Source organism: Bufo gargarizans, chromosome 8, assembly GCF_014858855.1.
Source record: "Bufo gargarizans isolate SCDJY-AF-19 chromosome 8, ASM1485885v1, whole genome shotgun sequence".
NCBI classification, from domain to species: Eukaryota; Metazoa; Chordata; class Amphibia; order Anura; family Bufonidae; genus Bufo; species Bufo gargarizans.
The window spans coordinates 119,520,423-119,541,127 of record NC_058087.1 but is presented as its reverse complement, the minus strand read 5'-3'; the positions used below and the strand labels follow the sequence as shown (position 1 = coordinate 119,541,127).

General features: G+C 44.5%; 1 protein-coding gene across 1 annotated transcript in view; it reads right to left on the bottom strand.

Moving 5' to 3' along the window:
• Window positions 1–18,305, bottom strand: part of LOC122945306 (ATP-dependent 6-phosphofructokinase, liver type) — a 378,493-nt gene extending 360,188 nt beyond the window's left edge. Inside the window, exon 1 of the mRNA XM_044304347.1 lies at window positions 18,157–18,305. Coding sequence (XP_044160282.1) covers window positions 18,157–18,241 — 85 coding nt within the window. The 5' untranslated portion in view covers window positions 18,242–18,305. The remainder of the gene's footprint in view (window positions 1–18,156) is intronic.
• Between the last annotated feature and the right edge of the window lie 2,400 nt (window positions 18,306–20,705).

The window sequence follows — 20,705 nt, the reverse complement described above, 5'->3', positions numbered from 1 at the left end:
ATTGTCTTGACCAGGACCACAACCCTACATGCATTGAAGCAACTGCCATGTGATTGGTTGACTAGATAAATCGCATTAATGAGAAATAGAACAGGTGTTCCTAATAATTCTTTAGGTGAGTATCTGTCATTCATATCTTTGCTCCACCTTTCTTCTGTGTCTTCAGTCTGCTACTGGGATTCAACAGGTACAGTTGCATTCTTATGCTAGCTGGCAAATGCATCATCTTTTGACCACCTATAACACCGCACAACTACAAAATCCATCTGTTTCTGCTGAATTCTGTATCTGGGCTACAGAATAAAGCAACTTTCTTGGAAGAACTCTGTGTTGGTGAGTTCAAGCTATCTGATAAGGATTGTCCGCAGTGATTATCTGCTTATACAGGCCAGGCATAGAGGCCTCACTAAGGATAGGTCGCTATTACAACAATTGGAGTCAGAATAGCGATTGTAAGGCCCATTGTATTTCTTATCAAACCCATAAATTCAGTCTGGGAAACCCATGATAGTCCCACTAAGTCTGGGAAAATAGTTTCAGGGTGTCAAAGAAGTATCCGCCCTCATTGATGTAGGCTGCAAAGGTCAAAGGTTTAATGTGTAGCATAATTCTGATGTTAATATGTTACATAACAGTGCCATCTGGAGACAGGTGAATATGATGACACCATTCAGAACAATATTGCATTCTAGGTAAATATGATCTCATAGGATCATTACCATATGAGCACACCCATCCGATGCGATTGGAAAACCCCAATCTGGAAGGGTGTGATCATTGGATAAAAGTTCTTGGGAAGGAAGGAAAAGAAAGAAAGAAAGGTCTATCAAGATGAAAGCCATGGCGAGACATGCGATGGACCACCCAGCTTTCCTAGGAGCAGAAGTGATATTCCTACTAGGACTTGGTAAGAGACACAAAAAATGATATTTCATTTTATTAAGACTAATTGGATAGTGTGGGTAAAATTATACCAGCTAGATTGGCAAATAAATGTATTAATTAATCGATCATCTCCATCTCAAGATGAAGTCTTAAGATATTGTGAGACTTTACTGTACCTGCAGAATAATCAAGACTCAGAATCTGGCAGAGCATTAAATGATATCTACAGTTGCAAGAAAAAGTATGTGAACCCTTTGGAATTATATGGATTTCTGCACAAATTGGTCATAAAATGTGATCTGATCTTCATCTAAGTCACAACAATAGACAATTACAGTCTGCTTAAACTAATACCACACAAATTTAATGTTACCATGTTTTTATTGAACACACCATGTAAACATTCATCCAGACTCTACACCACCGGGCAGAGAAAATCCCCACCAGCACAGAGGCCAAGGAACTCAAACACCTCAGAGGGGCACTTAAAACTTGTGGGTATCCAGTTTGGGCCTTTGTCAAAACAGAAGGAAGGAGAAGAAAGAGGACCAAGACTACCAGCGAGGGCGAGAAGCATGACGGACGCAAGAATATGGTTATCCCATATGTAGCTGGGGTGTCTGAGAAACTCAAAAGGATTTTTAATAAACATCACGTTCCTGTTTGCTTTAAACCCAGCAACACACTGAGGCAACAACTGGTTCACCCCAAAGACCCAACGCCTAAACACAAGATGGACAACATTGTTTACGCAGTCCAGTGCAATGAGGAATGCTCAGAACTGTATACCAGCGAAACAAAACAACAACTACATCAGCGTATGGCTCAGCATAGAAGAGCCAAAACCTCTGGTCAAGATTCAGCCGTGCACTTACATCTAAAAGGAACAGGTCACACCTTTGAAGACAGTCAAGTACGTGTTTTGGATAAGGAGGTCGATTGGTACAAACGAGGCGTGAAAGAGTCCATCTACGTAAAAATGGAGAAGCCAAGCTTCAACAGAGGCGGGGGGGGGGGGGGTAGACCTCTATTGTCTGCCACATACAATGCTGTCTTGACACCTTTTTCTGGGCAGTCTTTATCACCTACTGACTCAAATTAGGATAATAATTCAACACCTTTGACCCAATGCTGGATATAATTACCAGATGTTGAGTCAGTTACATATTTATTCCCAGAATTTTTGTACAGTCACTCAGAATTGAGAAAGCTTGTTGGAAGAACGAGTGAAACGTTTTTCAAGAAATCTACAGTACGTCCAGTTGCATTGATTTATTCTTTACAGATATTCACAGTGTAGGTGAAAAAAGTATGTGAACCCCTAGACTAATGACATCTCCAAGAGCTAATTGGAGTGAGGTGTCAGCCAACTGGAGTCCAATCGATGAGATAGGAGGTGTTGGTTACAGCTGCCCTATTATGGGTTTGCTTTTCACAAGAAGCATTGCCTGCTGTGAATGATGCCTTGCATAAAATAGCTCTCAGAAGACCTACGATTAAGAATTGTTGACTTGCATAAAGCTGGAATGGGATATAAAAGTATCTCTAAAAGCTTTGTTGTTCATCAGTCCACGGTAAGACAAATTGTCTATAAATGGAGGAAGTTCAGCACTGCTGCTACTCTCCCTACCAGTGGGCATCCTGTAAAGGGGACTGCAAGAGCACAGCGCAGACTGCTCAATGAGGTGAAGAAGTATCCTAGAGTGTCAGCTAAAGACTTACAAAAATCTGTCATATGTTAACATCCCTGTTAGCGAATCTACGATACGTAAAACACTAAACAAGAATTGATTTCATGGGAGGATATCACAGAGGAAGCCACTGCTTTCCCCAAAAAAACACATTGCTGCACATTTCCAGTTTGCACCAGAGCACCTGGATGTTCCACAGCAGTACTGGCAAAATATTCTGTGGACAGGTGAAACAAGTTGAGTTTTTTGGAAGAAAAAGAGGCACAGCACACCAACATCAAAACCTCATCCCAACTATGAAGTATGGTGGTGGGGCATCATGGTTTGGGGCTGCTTAGCAATCCGTCTAGGCCCTGACGCAGCAATCATCGAAGGAATTCCCAAGTTTATCAACACATTTTGCAGGAGAATTTAAGGCCATCGGTCCACGAGCTGAAGCTCAATAGAAGATGGTGTTGCAACAGGACAATGACCCAAAGCATAGAAGTAGATCAACAGAATGGCTTAAACAGAAGAAAACACGCCTTCTGGAGTGGCCCAGTCAGTCCTGACCTCAACCCGATTGAGATGCTGTGGCATGACCTCAAGAAAGCGATTCACGCCAAACATCCCAAAAATATTGCTGATCTGAAACAGTTCTGTAAAAAGGAATGGTCAAGAATTACTCCCGACAGTTGTGCACGTCTGATCTGCAACTACAGGAAATGTTTGGTTGAAGTTATTGCTGCCAAAGAAGGTTCAACCAGTTATTAAATCCAAGGGTTCACATACTTTTTCCACCTACACTGCGAATGTTTACATGGTGTGTTCAATAAAAACATGGTAACATTTAATTCTGTGTGTGGTATTAGTTTAAGCAGACTGTGATCGTCTATTGTTGTGACTTATGAAGATCAGATCACATTTTATGACCAATTTGTGCAGAAATCCATATCATTCCAAAGGGTTCACATACTTCTTCTTGCAACCATATATACACACACAAACAATATATTAGGGCTGCAACTAACGATTATTTGAATAAATCGATTAGTTGTCAACAATTTCGATTAATCAGGAAAAAGCACCAAAATGAAAAAAATAAAATAAAAATGAAAACAAATTGTGGATGACGCACTGCCATTGGGGGGGGGGGGGCAGATCTGCGGATGGCGCACTGTCATGGGGGGGGGCAGATCTGCGGATGGCGCACTGTCGGGGGGGGGGAATCTGCGGATGGCGCACTGTCATGGGGGGGAATCTGCAGATGGCGCACTGTCATGGGGGGGAATCTGCAGATGGCGCTCTGTCATGGGGGGGAATCTGCAGATGGCGCACTGTCATGGGGGGGAATTTGCAGATGGCGCACTGCCATGGGGGGGAATTTGCAGATGGCGCACTGCCATGGGGGGGAATCTGCAGATGGCGCACTGCCATGGGGGGGAATCTGCAGATGGCGCACTGTCATGGGGGGGAATCTGCAGATGGCGCACTGTCATGGGGGGGAATCTGCAGATGGCGCACTGTCATGGGGGGGAATCTGCAGATGGCGCACTGTCATGGGGGGGAATCTGCAGATGGCGCACTGTCATGGGGGGGGAATCTGCGGATGGCACTGTCATGGGGGGGAATCTGCGGATGGCACTATATAGCATCTTATGCTACATGTGTCATCCACAGATCTCCCCATAACAGTGCCATCCACAGATCCCCTCCCCATAACAGCCCCGGCCCCGCCGCTCACAGCAGTAACTTTTACTTCAACTTTAAATCGCCACATCTTTATTACCTTACAATGAAGCTCCAGTAAGAGGCGGAGCAGGCTCGTCACATGAGTAAGTGACGTTACACCGATGCCAGCTCTGCCTGTTACTGGAGCTTCTTTGTCAGGTAATAAAGATGCGCTGATTTAAAAGTTGAAGTAAAAGTTACTGCCGGTTAACGACCCGCAGGCATAGCGCCTGACCGCCCGCTCCCATAGCAACGAATCGGACGATTATTCGATAACGGGGTTCATTGACAACAAATCCAGTTATCGAATATTATTGATAACTTCTATTAATCGTTGCAGCCCTAATAAATAAATATATATATATATATATATATATATATATATATATATATATATATATATATATATATATACACACATACACACACACACACACATACACACACGATAGATTCCCACAGGAAAGACTTGTTTCAAGTCCTTCCCATTTAAGATATGGTCTAGCAAAGATCCTAGATCCCTGTTATTTGTCTTAATAGTCTTACCAAAGTCATATGTGTGAAAATAGTCCAGGATGGGACGGAAGCATAAGTTAACTCTTCTAAGATACATCCTTGAATGGATTTGCCCCTTCTGGAAGTCATTTAGTTGGTTAGAAGGGGGCGGAATGTATTTAGCATTCCATATTGATGCTAGGATTAGACATGCCCATTTCTTGATATCATGAGGTTTCCTCTGAACAGAAGTGATGTATATAATTTATGTTCCTATTTTGATATCTTAACCCTATAATAGCTTTGTTATAATGTGACGAGTTATTTCCACTCATAGGTATAGTTAAGCTTGTAATGCTTTATATTAACGCTGAATATATTCATTTGCATGCATCATTGTGTTTATTTACTTATCTATGTTTATAAATCTGCATATTTTTTTATAATACCTGTGTATTATTGTATAATGCAGAACTACATTTTTATCATTAACATCATCTCACGTAAAAAGAACTTATTATCTGAGGAAATAGTCGGATTTCAGATGTGAATTGTATCGATTAATTTGACTACAATTAACCAGGTCATGATTTTAGGAATTTATGACAAATTTGATAAATTTTATTTTTTCATGGTTTCATGACCATAAATAATAATTCTTAATAGAATTATTATAGCCCGACAAGAGGGACCGCAAAACCCCGGAGCCGGCGCTGCATAGGGACCCAGTAGTCCTTGGTTCGGCCCACCGGACACCAGCCTGTGATCCAACACATGCACCTGCAGGAGCCAAGATTGACAAGGCCCGAGACAACACACCCGGACTGAGTACTCTCCTCACCCAGGAGCCGCAGATAAGGTCCGCTCTAACCCATACAGACACAGCATCTTCAAACACTGCGCATATACTGACCCAGAGGAGGTAATAAAGACACGGTCCCCAACTAACTGACAGGGCCAATAAGAACACCCCAGAACTTAGTAAGCTCGGCTGACAATTGCCTCAGGAACCACCCTGCCTCAATTGGCCCTACACTGTCAGCACACTTAATACAGCAAGGCTTGCCACACAAAAGACACAGCCTAATTTTCAAGGCCCCTTCACCCATAACAAAGGGTATCCAAAAATAACTGTCTAAAAGTCAGAAGCCCAATCACCCCCAACCACCAAATTTTCTAGCTCTCAACCTTCATTTAACAACAAGCCAAAAACAAATGCAAATGTGCTAAACGCAGGGAGCCAGCTCCCTGGGGCCATACACCTGAGGAAACCAAACAAACATCGATCAAACTACAGATAGCCATTTCTTTGAGAACCTAACACGCTGCTTCCGGTAATGGTGAAGATAGGACCGCGCAAAAACTAGTAACGAGTCATCTCGCCAAACTGGCTCACTAGACTCTAGGCCTATTCACCCACGCAAACCATCGCCAGACAGACATATCTCCACATTATTCACAAGACATAGAGAGCAAAGGAGAAGACACGCAAGACAACAGAAGTCTCCCTACCTCTAGGTCATTCCTAGGAAAAACACTAGCCAAAGCTATTGAACCAGTAGTAAAAGAGCTTCATGAAATCGAGCAGGACATGAGGAATATAGGAGGCAGGGTCGAACAGCTGGAAAACACCCCATCCCAGCTCATCTTACACCGAAGCAACGTCCTTCGCCTTTCACTCTTGCCAAACTCATTTGAATAAATTGGTGAACTGGGTGAAAGATCAAGAAAACAGGGCAAGACTTAACAACCTCCGTCTAAAAGCGATCCCAATCTGTCTCTTCCAGACACCGTAAAACATATTTTTATATCTATCCTAGCTAGGAGACTCCTATCATACAGAGATCTCGATCGAGAGAGTGGTGAGGGCCAAACTCGCTCCCTCAGAGCCCCCGAGGGACATAATCTGCTGACTATTCCACTCCAAGGTCAGAGATGATCTCATTCGCCTAGCCAGAACCAAAACACTGACCCCGATAGAGGTTTCGATACTCGATACCACGCGAAAAAATAACCTAAAAAAAGCCACATGCATTCCGCATTTTAAAAAATGGCGAATAGTGCATTTTTTTTTTTTCTGTTCTATTTTAATAGTTTGGACTTCTGATGTGGCAATATGTAATAAGTTTATTTATTGTTTATACATTTTATATGTGAAATTGGGAAAGGGGGTGATTCATACTTAATATTTTTTTTATTTACACTTACACCTTAAGGGCCAGAACCTGGGCTCTTTTTTTTCCATCCCTTGTCCTATTCACCCTGATAGAGCTCTATCAGGGTGAAAAGGACTTCACACTGTCCCTGCTGCTCTGTGCACACAGCAGCAGGGAGCCGACTATGGCAGCCAGGGCTTCAGCTGCCATGGTAACTGAAAGGAGCCCCATGATTACACTGCTGGGGCTCCGATCAGAAGCTGCCACTGCACCACCAATGAGGGGGAGGGGAGAGGACCCTGTGGCCACTGCCACCAATGATTTTAATACTGGGGGGTTGAGAGGGGCGGGCGCACTGTGCCACCAATGACAATTATCCCTTAATACAGGAGGCGGGTACTGGCAGCTCCCTGTCAGGGGCAGGGTGCCAGCAATGCGATTCTGCTGCCGGCACCTGCCTCCTGTATTATTATGCGTTAAAGACGTGGGTTCAGACTTTCACTATTAGGCTACACAGAGCGGCGTCCAGCAATGTCCCAGCACTTACTATTATTCCTGGGCGCCGCTTCCTTCGCCCGGAGTGCCCCATTACCGTCTCCTCTCCTGCTCTATATGCTAATTACTATCGGAGCAATGGGGAAGAGACATCAGCTTCTCTAGTGGGCGTTCCTTATCCTTGGCTGTAGCGCTGTCTAATCGCAGCGCAGGGAGAAGGAACACCCACTAGAGACGCTTATGTCTCCTCCCCATTGCTCCGATAGTAATTAGCACATGGAGCAGGAGAGGAGACAGTAATGGGGCACTGCGGGCGAACGGAGTGGTGCCCAGAAACAACAGTAAGTGCAGGGACAACGCTGGGCGCCGCTCTGTGTAGGGAAAGTCCTATCAGTGGTGGCACAATGCGCCCGCCCCTCCTCCGCCCATCTATCCGTTCATTGGTGGCAGCAGCAGCACAGGGGGGGAGGGAGAGACTGCTTCCTTCTCCCCTGTGCTGCTGAAATCCCGGTATTGTATCGATACTGGGACAAAAGTATCGACTGGGTATCGAAATTTCGATACCCGCAACAACCCTACATCTTAAGGCTGCTTACCGAAGTATTGAGACGCCGGAACATCCCCTATAGATGGCTTTTCCCTTTTGGCCTCTCCCTCGCAAGGGAAGGAAAGAAGTTTATCTTGAGAGATCACTCAGAGCTTCAGAACTCCTCCGCCACCTGAAAATGACAGATCTTGACATCCTGGCCTGGGATCCTATACAAGACATGACACCCCTACCATCTATTCCACCTCCCACTCCGTGGGAAGCAGTCGGTGCAGAGAGAAGGGTAAAGAGTTGTAGACGACAAGGAAAGCTCACACCCCGAAGGATCAACGTCGACCCCACCTGAAGCTACATTGGTCCCCACAGTATAAGTTATGCTTGATTTCTTTAGAAAGACTTTGATATCTCTTTGTTTTCTTTTCAAGACACTAAGTTCTACCTATTTAGTTAACAACCACAGATCTTGCTCGATCCGAGAGCGCCACACCAACCTCTCTGTCACAATTTGAAATTTGTCCTAAATCACGGGCCATGAAGCTTCCTTTACCCTAACCTCCAAGATCTGTTCATCATGGGTCACTCGACTTGGGCGGCAATTACTCGCGATGCAGCGTCAGCCAAGGTTAATTTCCTCACACTTGTTTTAAAGGTTTATTAGCCAATCAACCGGCCCCACAGTTGGCTCATCACTGTATTATTACAATGTTGACCCCACTATTTCTCTCTAAACTAATTTCGCCCACACCACACAATCCCCACTTGGGCCTACGACACTTACACAATATCAATTCAAGTCTACTCCCTCCTCCCTCACGAGGAGAGGGAGTGTCATCCATCCACATTAAAAATGATGAACATTAAACTAGTCTCCTTTAATGCCAGGGGCCTAAACCAAAAGGTTAAATGTAGCCAAATCTTTCACTAAAGAAAAAAAAACTAAACAAAAAAAAACAAAAAACACACAATACAGATGTATTCCTCCTCCAAGAAATGCATTTTTTAGAATCAAACTCCCACCTTCCATAAACACTACTTCAACCAATGGTTCCACTCCCATATAACAAACCAAGAACTCTAAGGCCCCTTTCACACGGGCGTTGCGGGAAAATGTGCGGGTGCGTTGCGGGAACACCCGCGATTTTTCCACGCGAGTGCAAAACATTGTCATGCGTTTTGCACGAGTGAGAAAAATTGCGCATGTTTGGTATCCAAACCCGAACTTCTTCACAGAAGTTTGGGCTTGGGATAGGTGTTCTGTAGATTGCTATTATTTTCCCTTATAACCATGTTATAAAGGGAAAATAATACATTCTGAATACAGAATGCATAGTCAAATAGCATTGGAGGGGTTCAAAAAATAAAATAAATTATTTAACTCACTTTAGTCCACTTGTTCGCGTAGCCCGGCATCTCCTTCTGTCTCCTTTGCTGAACAGGACCTGGGGCGAGCATTCATTACATGAACAGGACCTGTGATGACGTCACTCCGGTCATCACATGGTCCGTCACATGATCTTTTACCATGGTGATGGAACATGTGATGACCGGAGTGACGTCATCACAGGTCCTGTTCATGTAATTAATGCTCACCCCAGGTCCTGTTCCGCAAAGGAGACAGATGCCAGGCTACGCGAACAAGTGGACTAAGATGAGTTAAATAATAAATTTGAAAAAAAAATTTAACCCCTCCAGAGCTATTGTACTATGCATTCTGTATTCAGAATGCTATTATTTTCCCTTATAACCATGTTATAAGGGAAAATAATAATGATCGGGTCTCCATCCCGATAGTCTCCTAGCAACCGTGCGTGAAAAATCGCACCGCATCCGCACTTGCTTGCGATTTTCACACAACCCCATTCACTTCTATGGGGTCTGCGTTGCGTGGATTATAGCACAAAGAGGAGCATGCTGCGATTTTCACCCAACGCATAAGTGATGCGGGAAAATCACCGCTCATGTGAACAGCCCCATAGAAATGAATGGGTCGGTATTCAGTGCGGGTGCAATGCGTTCCACTCACGCATCGCATCCGCGCGGAATACTTGCCCGTGTGAAAGGGGCCTAAAGGTGTGTCTATAGCATTCGCCAAACACTTATCATTCGAACTATCAAACTCCTACTCAGACCCTGAAGGCAGACTACTGATTCTCTCTGGGAATTTAAATGGAACACCGGCCATCCTTGCCAATATTTACGCCCCCAACTGCCGCCAAGTGCCTTGGATTAACTCCACGATAGCTCTACTCGATAGCCATAAAACTACTAGGAGATTTCAACGTCGCCCTAGACCCACTCAGACACCACTTCGGGAAACACTCTGCTTTCTTACAGAGCCCTTAAACATATGAAAAAAATCCCTATAAATCCTAGCCCTCAAGGATGTCTAGAGTTTCGTACACCCATCCACTAGAGATTACACCCTCCACTTCACCCCACAAAATTCGTACCACAGGATTGATTATTTTTTCCTCCAGCAGTCCTCTCTTCATAAAATTCAATCAACTCGTATAGGCTCCAGCTTACACTCCGACCATTTCCCAATAGAACTTAACACTGTCCAACCATCCCTTGTCCAGACCACCCTGGGGATTGAAAAATACACTTCTGGATTTTTGTTTGCACGGATCGATAGAACAGACCACTTCTTCCAATAAAACTTAAACAAAGACGTCCCTATCCCATTGATCTGGGAGGCCCACTAAGCCACAATTAGAGGCGACTTCATATCTATAGGAACATTCCAGAAAAAAACTGATTCCCAGATAAAAGATCTACAAGTAGAGATAAGCAACTTAGAGAAACTACATAAACAATCACTAGCTTCCACACACTTGGATCAACTCACGACTGCCCGGCTACAACTTCGAGATATACAGTACAGACCAAAAGTTTGGACACACCTTCTCATTCAAACAGTTTTCTTTATTTTCATGACTATGAAAATTGTAGATTCACACTAAAGGCATCAAAACTATGAATTAACACATGTGGAATTATATACATAGCAAAAAATTGTGAAACAACTGAAAATATGTAATATTCTAGGTTCTTCAAAGTAGCCACCTTTTGCTTTGATTACTGCTTTGCACACTCTTGGCATTCTCTTGATGAGCTTCAAGAGGTAGTCACCTGAAATGGTCTTCCAACAGTCTTGAAGGAGTTCCCAGAGATGCTTAGCACTTGTTGGCCCTTTTGCCTTCACTCTGCGGTCCAGCCCACCCCAAACCATCTCGATTGGGTTCAGGTCCGGTGACTGTGGAGGCCAGGTCATCTGGCGCAGCACCCCATCACTCTCCTTCATGGTCAAATAGCCCTTACACAGCTTGGAGGTGTGTTTGGGGTCATTGTCCTGTTGAAAAATAAATGAAGGTCCAACTAAACGCAAACCGGATGGAATAGCATGCCGCTGCAAGATGCTGTGGTAGCCATGCTGGTTCAGTATGCCTTAAATTTTGAATAAATCCCCAACAGTGTCACCAGCAAAGCACCCCCACACCATCACACCTCCTCCTCCATGCTTCACGGTGGGAACCAGGCATGTAGAGTCCATTTGTTCACCTCTTCTGCATCGCACAAAGACACGGTGGTTGGAACCAAAGATCTCAAATTTGGACTCATCAGACCAAAGCACAGATTTCCACTGGTCTAATGTCCATTCCTTGTGTTCTTTAGCCCAAACAAGTCTCTTCTGCTTGTTGCCTGTCCTTAGCAGTGGTTTCCTAGCAGATATTCTACCATGAAGGCCTGATTCACACAGTCTCCTCTTAACAGTTGTTCTAGAGATGTGTCTGCTGCTGGAACTCTGTGTGGCATTGACCTGGTCTCTAATCTGAGCTGCTGTTAACCTGCGATTTCTGAGGCTGGTGACTCGGATGAACTTATCCTCCGCAGTAGAGGTGACTCTTGGTCTTCCTTTCCTGGGGCGGTCTGCATGTCAGCCAGTTTCTTTGTAGCGCTTGATGGTTTTTGTGACTGCACTTGGGGACACTTTCAAAGTTTTCCCAATTTTTCGGACTGACTGACCTTCATTTCTTAACCGCCTCCGGACCGTCTAACGCAGGATCGCGGTCCGGAGGCGGCTCTCCCAGGCTCAGCAACGCATATACGCGTCATCTCGCGTGAGCCAAGATTTCCTGTGAACGCGCGCGCACGTTCACAGGATCGGAAGGTAAGAGACAGGACCTCCAGCCTGCCAGCGGCGATCGTTCGCTGGCAGGCTGGAGATGCAATTTTTTTTAACCCCTAACAGGTATATTAGATGCTGTTTTGATAACCGCGTCTAATATACCTGCTACCTGGTCCTCTGGTGGTCCCTTTTGCTTGGATCGACCACCAGAGAACAAAGGTAGCTCAGTAAAGTAGCACCAAACACCACTACACTACACCCCCCCCCCCTCCCGTCACTTATTAACCCCTTATCACCCCCGTCATTGATCACCCCCCTGTAAGGCTCTATTCAGACGTCCGTATGATTTTTACGGATCCACGGATACATGGATCGGATCCGCAAAACACATACGGACATCTGAATGGAGCCTTACAGGGGGGTGATCAGGGAGTCTATATGGGGTGACCACCCACCCTGTCATTGATCACCCCCTGTAAGTCTCCATTTAGACATTTTTTTTGGCACAAGTTAGCGGAAATAGATATTTTATTTTTCTTACAAAGTCTCATATTCCACTAACTTGTGTCAAAAAATAAAATCTCACATGAACTCACCATACCCCTCACGGAATCCAAATGCGTAAAATGTTTTAGACATTTATATTCCAGACTTCTTCTCACGCTTTAGGGCCCCTAAAATGCCAGGGCAGTAAAAATATGTGACCCCATTTCGGAAAGAAGATACCCCAAGGTATTCGCTGAGGGGCATATTGAGTCCATGAAAGATTAAAATTTTTGTCCCAAGTTAGCGGAAAGGGAGACTTTGTGAGAAAATACAAAAATAAAAATCTATTTCCGCTAACTTGTGCCCAAAAGAAAAAAATTTCTATGAACTCGCCATGCCCCTCATTGAATACCTTGGGGTGTCTTCTTTCCAAAATGGGGTCACATGTGGGGTATTTATACTGCCCTGGCTTTTTAGGGGCCCGAAAGCGTGAGAAGAAGTCTGGGATCCAAATGTCTAAAAATGCCCTCCTAAAAAAGAATTTGGGCCGCTTTGCGCACCTAGTCTGCAAAAATGTGTCACACATCTGGTATCGCCGCACTCAGGAGAAGTTAGGGAATGTGTTTTGGGGTGTCATTTTTCATATACCCATGCTGGGTGAGAGAAATATCTTGGTCAAATGCCAACTTTGTATAAAAAAAAAAAAAAAGGGAAAAGTTGTCTTTTGCCAAAATATTTATCTCACCCAGCATGGGTATATGTAAAAAGACACCCCAAAACACATTGCCCTACTTCTTCTGAGTATGCCGATACCAGATGTGTGACACTTTTTTGCCGCCTAGGTGGGCAAAGGGGCCCACATTCCAAAGAGCACCTTTCGGATTTCACAGGCCATTTTTTCTTACAGATTTTGATTTCAAACTACTTCCCACACATTTGGGCCCCTAAAATGCCAGGGCAGTATAACGAATATGAGACTTTGTAAGGAAAACAAAAAAAAAATTTTTTAAAAAATCATAATTTTCCGCTAACTTGTGACAAAAATAAAAAGTTCTATGAACTCACTATGCCCATCAGCGAATACCTTAGGGTGTCTACTTTCTGAAATGGGGTCATTTGTGGGGGTTTTCTACTGTCTGGGCATTGTAGAACCTCAGGAAACATAACTTTTACCCAAACCATTTTTATTTATTTTTTATCAAAGACATGTAGAACAATAAATTTTGCGAAAAATTTATATATGGATGTCGTGTTTTTTTGCAAAATTTTACAACTGAAAGTGAAAAATGTCATTTTTTTGCAAAAAATAAATAAAAAAAATCGTTAAATTTCGATAATAAAAAAAAGTTAAAATGTCAGCAGCAATGAAATACCACCAAATGAAAGCTCTATTAGTGAGAAGAAAAGGAGGTAAAATTCATTTGAGTGGTAAGTTGCATGACCGAGCAATAAACGGTGAAAGTAGTGTAGTGCAGAAGTGTAAAAAGTGGCCTGGTCATTAAGGGTGTTTCAGCTAGGGGGGTTGAGGTGGTTAAAGTAATGATGGCCACTCGTTTTTATTTTCTTAGCTGCTTTTTTCTTGCCATAATATAAATTCTAACAGTCTATTCAGTAGGACTATCAGCTGTGTATCCACCTGACTTCTCCACAGCGCAACTGATGGTCCCAACCCCATTTATAAGGCAAGAAAGAGAGTGTGCAAAGCAGTAATCAAAGCAAAAGGTGGCTACTTTGAAGAACCTAGAATATGACATATTTTCAGTTGTTTCACACTTTTTTGTTATGTATATAATTCCACATGTGTCAATTCATTGTGTTGATGCCTTCAGTGTGAATCTACAATTTTCATAGTCATGAAAAAGAAAACTCTTTGAATGAGAAGGTGTCCAAACTTTTGGTCTGTACTGTAGATATTTACAGTATATTCTACTATCCATTCAGGGCGAAGTTCCTTAAATCCTTGGAAAGAAATACTGAAGTTGGAGGCGAGTCTCCTACTGGGGAGCGCCGACAGCTCCCTGCTTCACCATTAAAATCAGCTGAGAGCAGGACATAACTCAGCCGTTATAGAACTGTCCCACTAGATCTGGAACGGTTGGCAGGTATGAATCACTATAAAAAAAAATAATAATAATAATAATAAATAAATAAATAAATAAATCCTGGAAAACCCCTTTAAGGCTGGTCAGTGTAACCAGAACCTCCAAGTGAGGCCTCATGCACACAAATCAATGAGGCTACACAAAACGCAGATAAATACATATGTCTGTGCCGTAGTACAGCAAAAGGAACCTAAATAAATAAAACATATCCTATGCTAGGATAGGACATTTCTATAGAAGGAAAAAAAATGGCAACATGCATAAGGCCAGTATCTATCGTGTGCATGAGGCCCAAGTATGTTCTAAATTTACTTACCCAGTTTGTTTCTTACATTTGAAACAGCCCTTCCAAATGTATAAACAGCAATAAACAACTATGGGGTTCATGTACTAAGGGCTCTTTCACACTTGCATTGTCCGGATCCGTCGTGTACTCCATTTGCCGGAATTACACGCCAGATCCGGAAAAACGTGTAAGAACGCATCATTTTTCTTGTAAGATACTGATCCAGAAATCCTGAAGCCAACATCAACGTTTTTTTTCTGGATCTGTCGTACGGATCCGGTATGGGTCCAGATCCATCGAAACAGTGGATCCGTTGTGTACTGATGAGCGGATCCGGTATGTAAATTATTTCTTATCAGAAAATTTCTAGTTTATTTTACAACTAATAAAATATGCAAGGGACAAACACACACAATACTCACCTCCAGGAGCTTCTTTCACGCCCTGTCTTCTCCCACTCGGGCTGTCTAGTGGAAGTTTTCGTGCCAGCCAAGCCCTTCCTACTTCCTGGCGCAGGCGCAGATGCAACTTCCGGATCCGTCGTTGCGTTGTAACAACTGAAGATGTTAGGACGGATCTGGAATAATACATTTCAATGGGCTATTATTCCGGATCCGTCGATGTGGCAAGTGTTCAGGATTTTTGACCGGAGCAAAAAGCGCAGCATGCTGCAGTATTTTCTCCGGCCCCAAAAAAACTTTCCGGTCCTGAACGGAAAACATCCTGAACGAATTACTCTCCATTCAGAATGTATGGGGATAATCCTGATCAGGATTTTTCCGGCATAGAGCCCCGACGACGGAACTCTATGCCAGAACAGAAGAACACAAGTGTGAAAGAGCCCTAACCCTGGGTTCACACCTGAGCGTTTCTCAAACGCGCGTTTTACGCGCGTTTTTGTCGCGCGTTCTTATGCGCGTTTTTTGTAATAGTAAACGCGCGTTTGTGTCATTGACTGCAGTGTCCTATGGCCACAAACGCGCGTCAAAACGCCCCAAAGAAGCTCAAGTACTTGTTTGAGCGTCGGGCGTTTTACAGCGCGTTCGTACGCGCTGTAAAACGCCCAGGTGTGAACCATTCCCATAGGGAAGCATTGGATTTCATGTCTTGAGCGTTTTACAGCGCGTTTGAACGCGCTGTAAAACGCTCAGGTGTGAACCCAGGGTAAGATTGGCTGTTTACACCGGTCTTAGTTTCCCCATCTGCGCAGCCACTGGATACATCGAATTTATGACGAGACGTGCATCTTGCCATAAATTAGGCACATCTGTGGCAGTCTATGTGCCTGGAGTAAGCTTTTTTTTTTTGTTTACATTTGGGCCTCTAAATGTAAGTAAATGCTGGCATACAAAGTGCAAAACAGAAAAGGGGACTTGTGACACTTTTTACGTCTAAAATCATTGCAAGTCCATTAGTAAATGTGTGCATATAAGCATGAAAAAAAAAAAATATGGAATAGTCCAAGCTTGCACTGGAAATTTGGAGGGCATAATTGGGGCATAACTGGTACGAAAACCTTGTGACTTAGGCGAGTTTCACACTTGCGGCACGTAGAACCAGCCCCCTAATCCGTCAGGCAAAGCCGGGAATCAGCTGTACACAAACCACAGAGTGCAACGGTTTGCGTCTGGCCGTCTCTGCGCATGTCTGTCTGGAATGTGGCCAGTTCGTCACCGGACCCCATTATACTTAATGGAGCTGGCGGAAATTCGGTTTGAATCCTGCAACGCCGGATCTGGAGAACTCCGACAGGCTGTTATCTACTGTTAGAGTCTGCCAGAATTCTCACCACAGATGTGAAACTAGCCTTAGGGTCGTCGCTAGTGTTGAGCAAACTTTTGTTTTCAAGTTTGGCGTACAAGGTTCAGGTTATCTAAGAATTCTGCTAACACAGACCATAACTAATGGTCCGTGATAGTGGAATCCATAACAGAATTCTTAGATATCCCGAACCCTGGACGCTGAACTTGAAAACAGAAGTTCGCTCATCCCTAGTCATCGCACATTAATATTTGTTCTGGTCTTTTTTTGGCCATTAAAAAGGCTCATACTCATGCATTTCTTAAAGGGTTTCTACCACCAGAAATTCCATTATGTAGCTGACTGACATTAGCGATGCGCTTATGTCAGCCATAGATAACAGTACATTTCTGACATTTGTCCCTGCAGACGAAATCCTGCGTCATTCACTTCTGTATTCGGCACAGGCAGTGAATGATGCGCTCCTGGTGCCGGATTCCTCACTGCGCCTGTGCCGACTACATCACAGTGAGCAAGCCGGCATCAGGAGAGCGGCCTTCACTCACTGCGCCTAATACAGAAGTGAACAGCGCAGGCGCAGGATTTAGTCTGCGATGCAGGGAACAGTGACATCAATCAAGAGGAGCGGGGCGGGCAGAGCGGGGGACCTGGGCGGGATAAAGGGTGAGTAGACGGAGCCTCTAGGTGCTGATTTTACGCCCACATAGCACCTAGAGGCTCATTAGCACATTATAAAAGTGCTTATTTTACCAAAACGGCTGCAGGGACAAATGTCAGAAACATACTGTTATGTAGTGCTGACATTAGCGCATCGCTAATGTCAGCTACATAACGGTATTTCTGGTGGTAGAAACCCTTTAAGGGAAATTCAGTATTTTTTCTAAATGGTTGTATGGACTGTTTTTTTTTTTTTTGTTTTTTTCCTCTCGATAGAGAATGAAATGTAAAAACAACACCATAACTACAAAATAATAATAATAATAAAATCACCAGTAGCAGAAGAAAAAAAAGGCTTCTGTGTCCTGCATTTCACATTCCCTATTCACCTTCTGCTAACATCTGGAGCTGACGTAACCAGAAAAAAAATAAAAAGCCACTAAAATACAAGGGTCCATAAAGATGCCAGCGGGAACCCTTGGAATACCATGAACGCGGCAAGAAGGGACATGTGTCCAGAATGATGTGAGGGTCCACTGCATTCAATGGGGTTAAACTGGAGTCTGTGGCACAAGCCATGGCGGACCATCAGTGTATGCACGCATACTGTACCAACCTGACATGGCAAAGCCAGAAGGCCGACCCCGGGGTCGTCCATGGCGCGCACACTTACTGCCTGTGTGTCACGTGCAGCTTTCGGAACCATTGTGGCTTCCTCCTGAGCGCACATAAGAGGATCATGTGCTCTGTACTGACCTTGTGCATCTCCCCCGCTCGTCAGCACGGCGATAGCCTTCCCGGCCCCCGACATCCGCAGCTTCTCCAGATCTGTGGCCGACATGTTGCTCTGCTGAGGTGAATGCTCCGGCAGTGTCCCCTGGAATGTACGTGCTGCTGCTCGCGTTATTTCCTATTGGAGCGACCTTCGGCCCCTCCTCGTCGCACGTGAGGAGCAGCGCCGCAGCCTTCTGCCTTGTGATAGCGCCAGACCTCCCAAGCCTATCGCTTTTCTCCGCATTGTTACATTTACAATATTGAAACAGAATGTTTGTTTATTATTAGATCCCTTCTTATATTTTATTTAACCCCTTCAGGACTAGTGACGAACATTGGCCGGGATGATACGCAAGCGTGCATTCGCGATCAAATGTTCGCGAACCACGCGTTCACTGCAGGCCCCATTCACTTTAATGTCAGCACCCCACGTTTTTGTATCCTTCAGAGTCCATTAAAAAAAATGCATACGTTAACGTAATTTTTTTTTCTACCATGGAACTGTATGGTGAAGTATGAACGGACGTCACTGTACGGCATCAGTCTGAGACATCTGTTAATGCATACATTTTTTATATACATTAAATGGATGGCAAAAATAGGATGTGAACCCAGCCCTAGTGTCAGAATGAGCACCAGTACTGACAGAGCGCTACCTGGTCCTGGTGGTCAGGGATGAGGACTGTTTCCCAAGGATCATTTTCTACTGGGAAATACAGGGCACAGTATAATACACTAGAATCTATATAATACTAGCAGAAGGACCCGGCTTCACACGGGTATATTTCATCTATTTTTCTTTTTTTTCTTTTTATGTTTCCATGTGTCGTAAAAATATATCGACAGTTTCCCCCATAACGGTGACCTCTACAGTACCCGACCCTTTAACAATGACCTCCACAGTGCCCGCCTCTTTAACAGTGATCTCCACAATGACCGCCCCTTTAACAGTGATCTCCACAGTGCCCGCCCCTTTAAAGGGAATCTGTCACCTATTTTGACCATATAAAACCGTTTACATAGCAATGTGCAATAAAGTTGGTCCCCTCTGGGCGCCTTGGAACCAATTTTATTCAACTTTTCATTCTTATAAAAAAGCGATTTTTCTGATATGCAAATGAGGTTCCCAGGTGCCCAGACGGGCGTTATTACGCTGCTCTAGTGCCCAGTAACGGCCCCCTGCAGTGCCCAGCCGGCCTTTCCTCCAAGCCCAGTTGGCCTCCTAAGAAATAAATGTCCTCCCACATACTTGCCGAACGGCGCCGCCCCCTCCCCACTAAGTCATTAAATTTATTCATTGCACAATCGTGCTTCCTCCTCTCTTAGCCTACGGCGCCACCCCCTCCCCATTGCATCATTTATTTTATTCATTGCACCGGACCTCCCTTCCTCCTCTCTTGTCCTCCGAAATCCCGCGCAGGCGCAGTATCGGTGAGTGCCTGCGTAAATCTCGTGTTCCAGAGGGCAATGCCCAGCATGCCCAGTGACACTATTGAGGCTGTTGCCCTCTGGAACAGGAGAATCGCACAGGCACTCACCGATACTGCGCCTGCGCGGGATTTCGGAGGACAAGAGAGGAGGAAGGGAGGTCCGGTGCAATGAATAAAATAAATGACGTAATGGGGAGGGGGTGGCGCCGTAGGCCAAGAGAGGAGGAAGCACGATGGTGCAATGAATAAATTAAATGACGTAGTGGGGAGGGGGCAGCGCTGTTCGGCAAGTATGTGGGAGGCTATTTATTTCTTAGGAGGCCGGCTGGGCTTGGAAGAAAGGCCGGCTGGGCACTGCAGGGGGGCGTTACTGGGCACTAGAGCAGAGTAATAACGCCCCTCTGGGCACCTTGGAACCTCATTTGCATATCAGAAAAATCGCTTTTTTGTAAGAATGAAAAGTTGAATAAAATTGGTTCCAAGGCGCCCAGAGGGGACCAAGTTTATTGCACATTGCTATGTAAACGGTTTTATATGGTCAAAATAGGTGACAGATTCCCTTTAACAGTGACCTCCACAGTGTCTGCCCATTTAACAGTTACCTCCTCAGTGCCCACCCCTTTAACAGGGACCTCCACACTGCCTGCCCCTTTAACAGGGACCTCCACATAGCTTGCCCCTTTAACAGTGACCTCCACAGTGTCCGCCCCTTTAACAATGGCTTCCACAGTGCCCGCACATTTAACTAAGACCTCTGCAGTTCCTGCCCCTTTAACAGTGACCTCCACAGTGCCCGACCCTTTAACAGTGAACTCCATTGCGCCCGTCCGTTTAATAGTGGCCCCTGCCCCTCATGCATGTAGCAGTGTAGTTGTGACATCATATGACTGAATATTTAAGGCCCTGTGAACTGCTAAAACCTGTGATTAGTTGTGTTGTAGAAATAGTAATAGTTGTAATCCGCTCGCATCAAATTTTGTGTAAAGAAATAGGTAAATCTCTTTTCCCTCAACCACAGTCAGAGGCAGATACAGGTGTCACCATCTTGCTTGAATTCTTGGTGAGCACTCCTCCTCCCCTCCCTGCCCAGTCTGTTTCTTT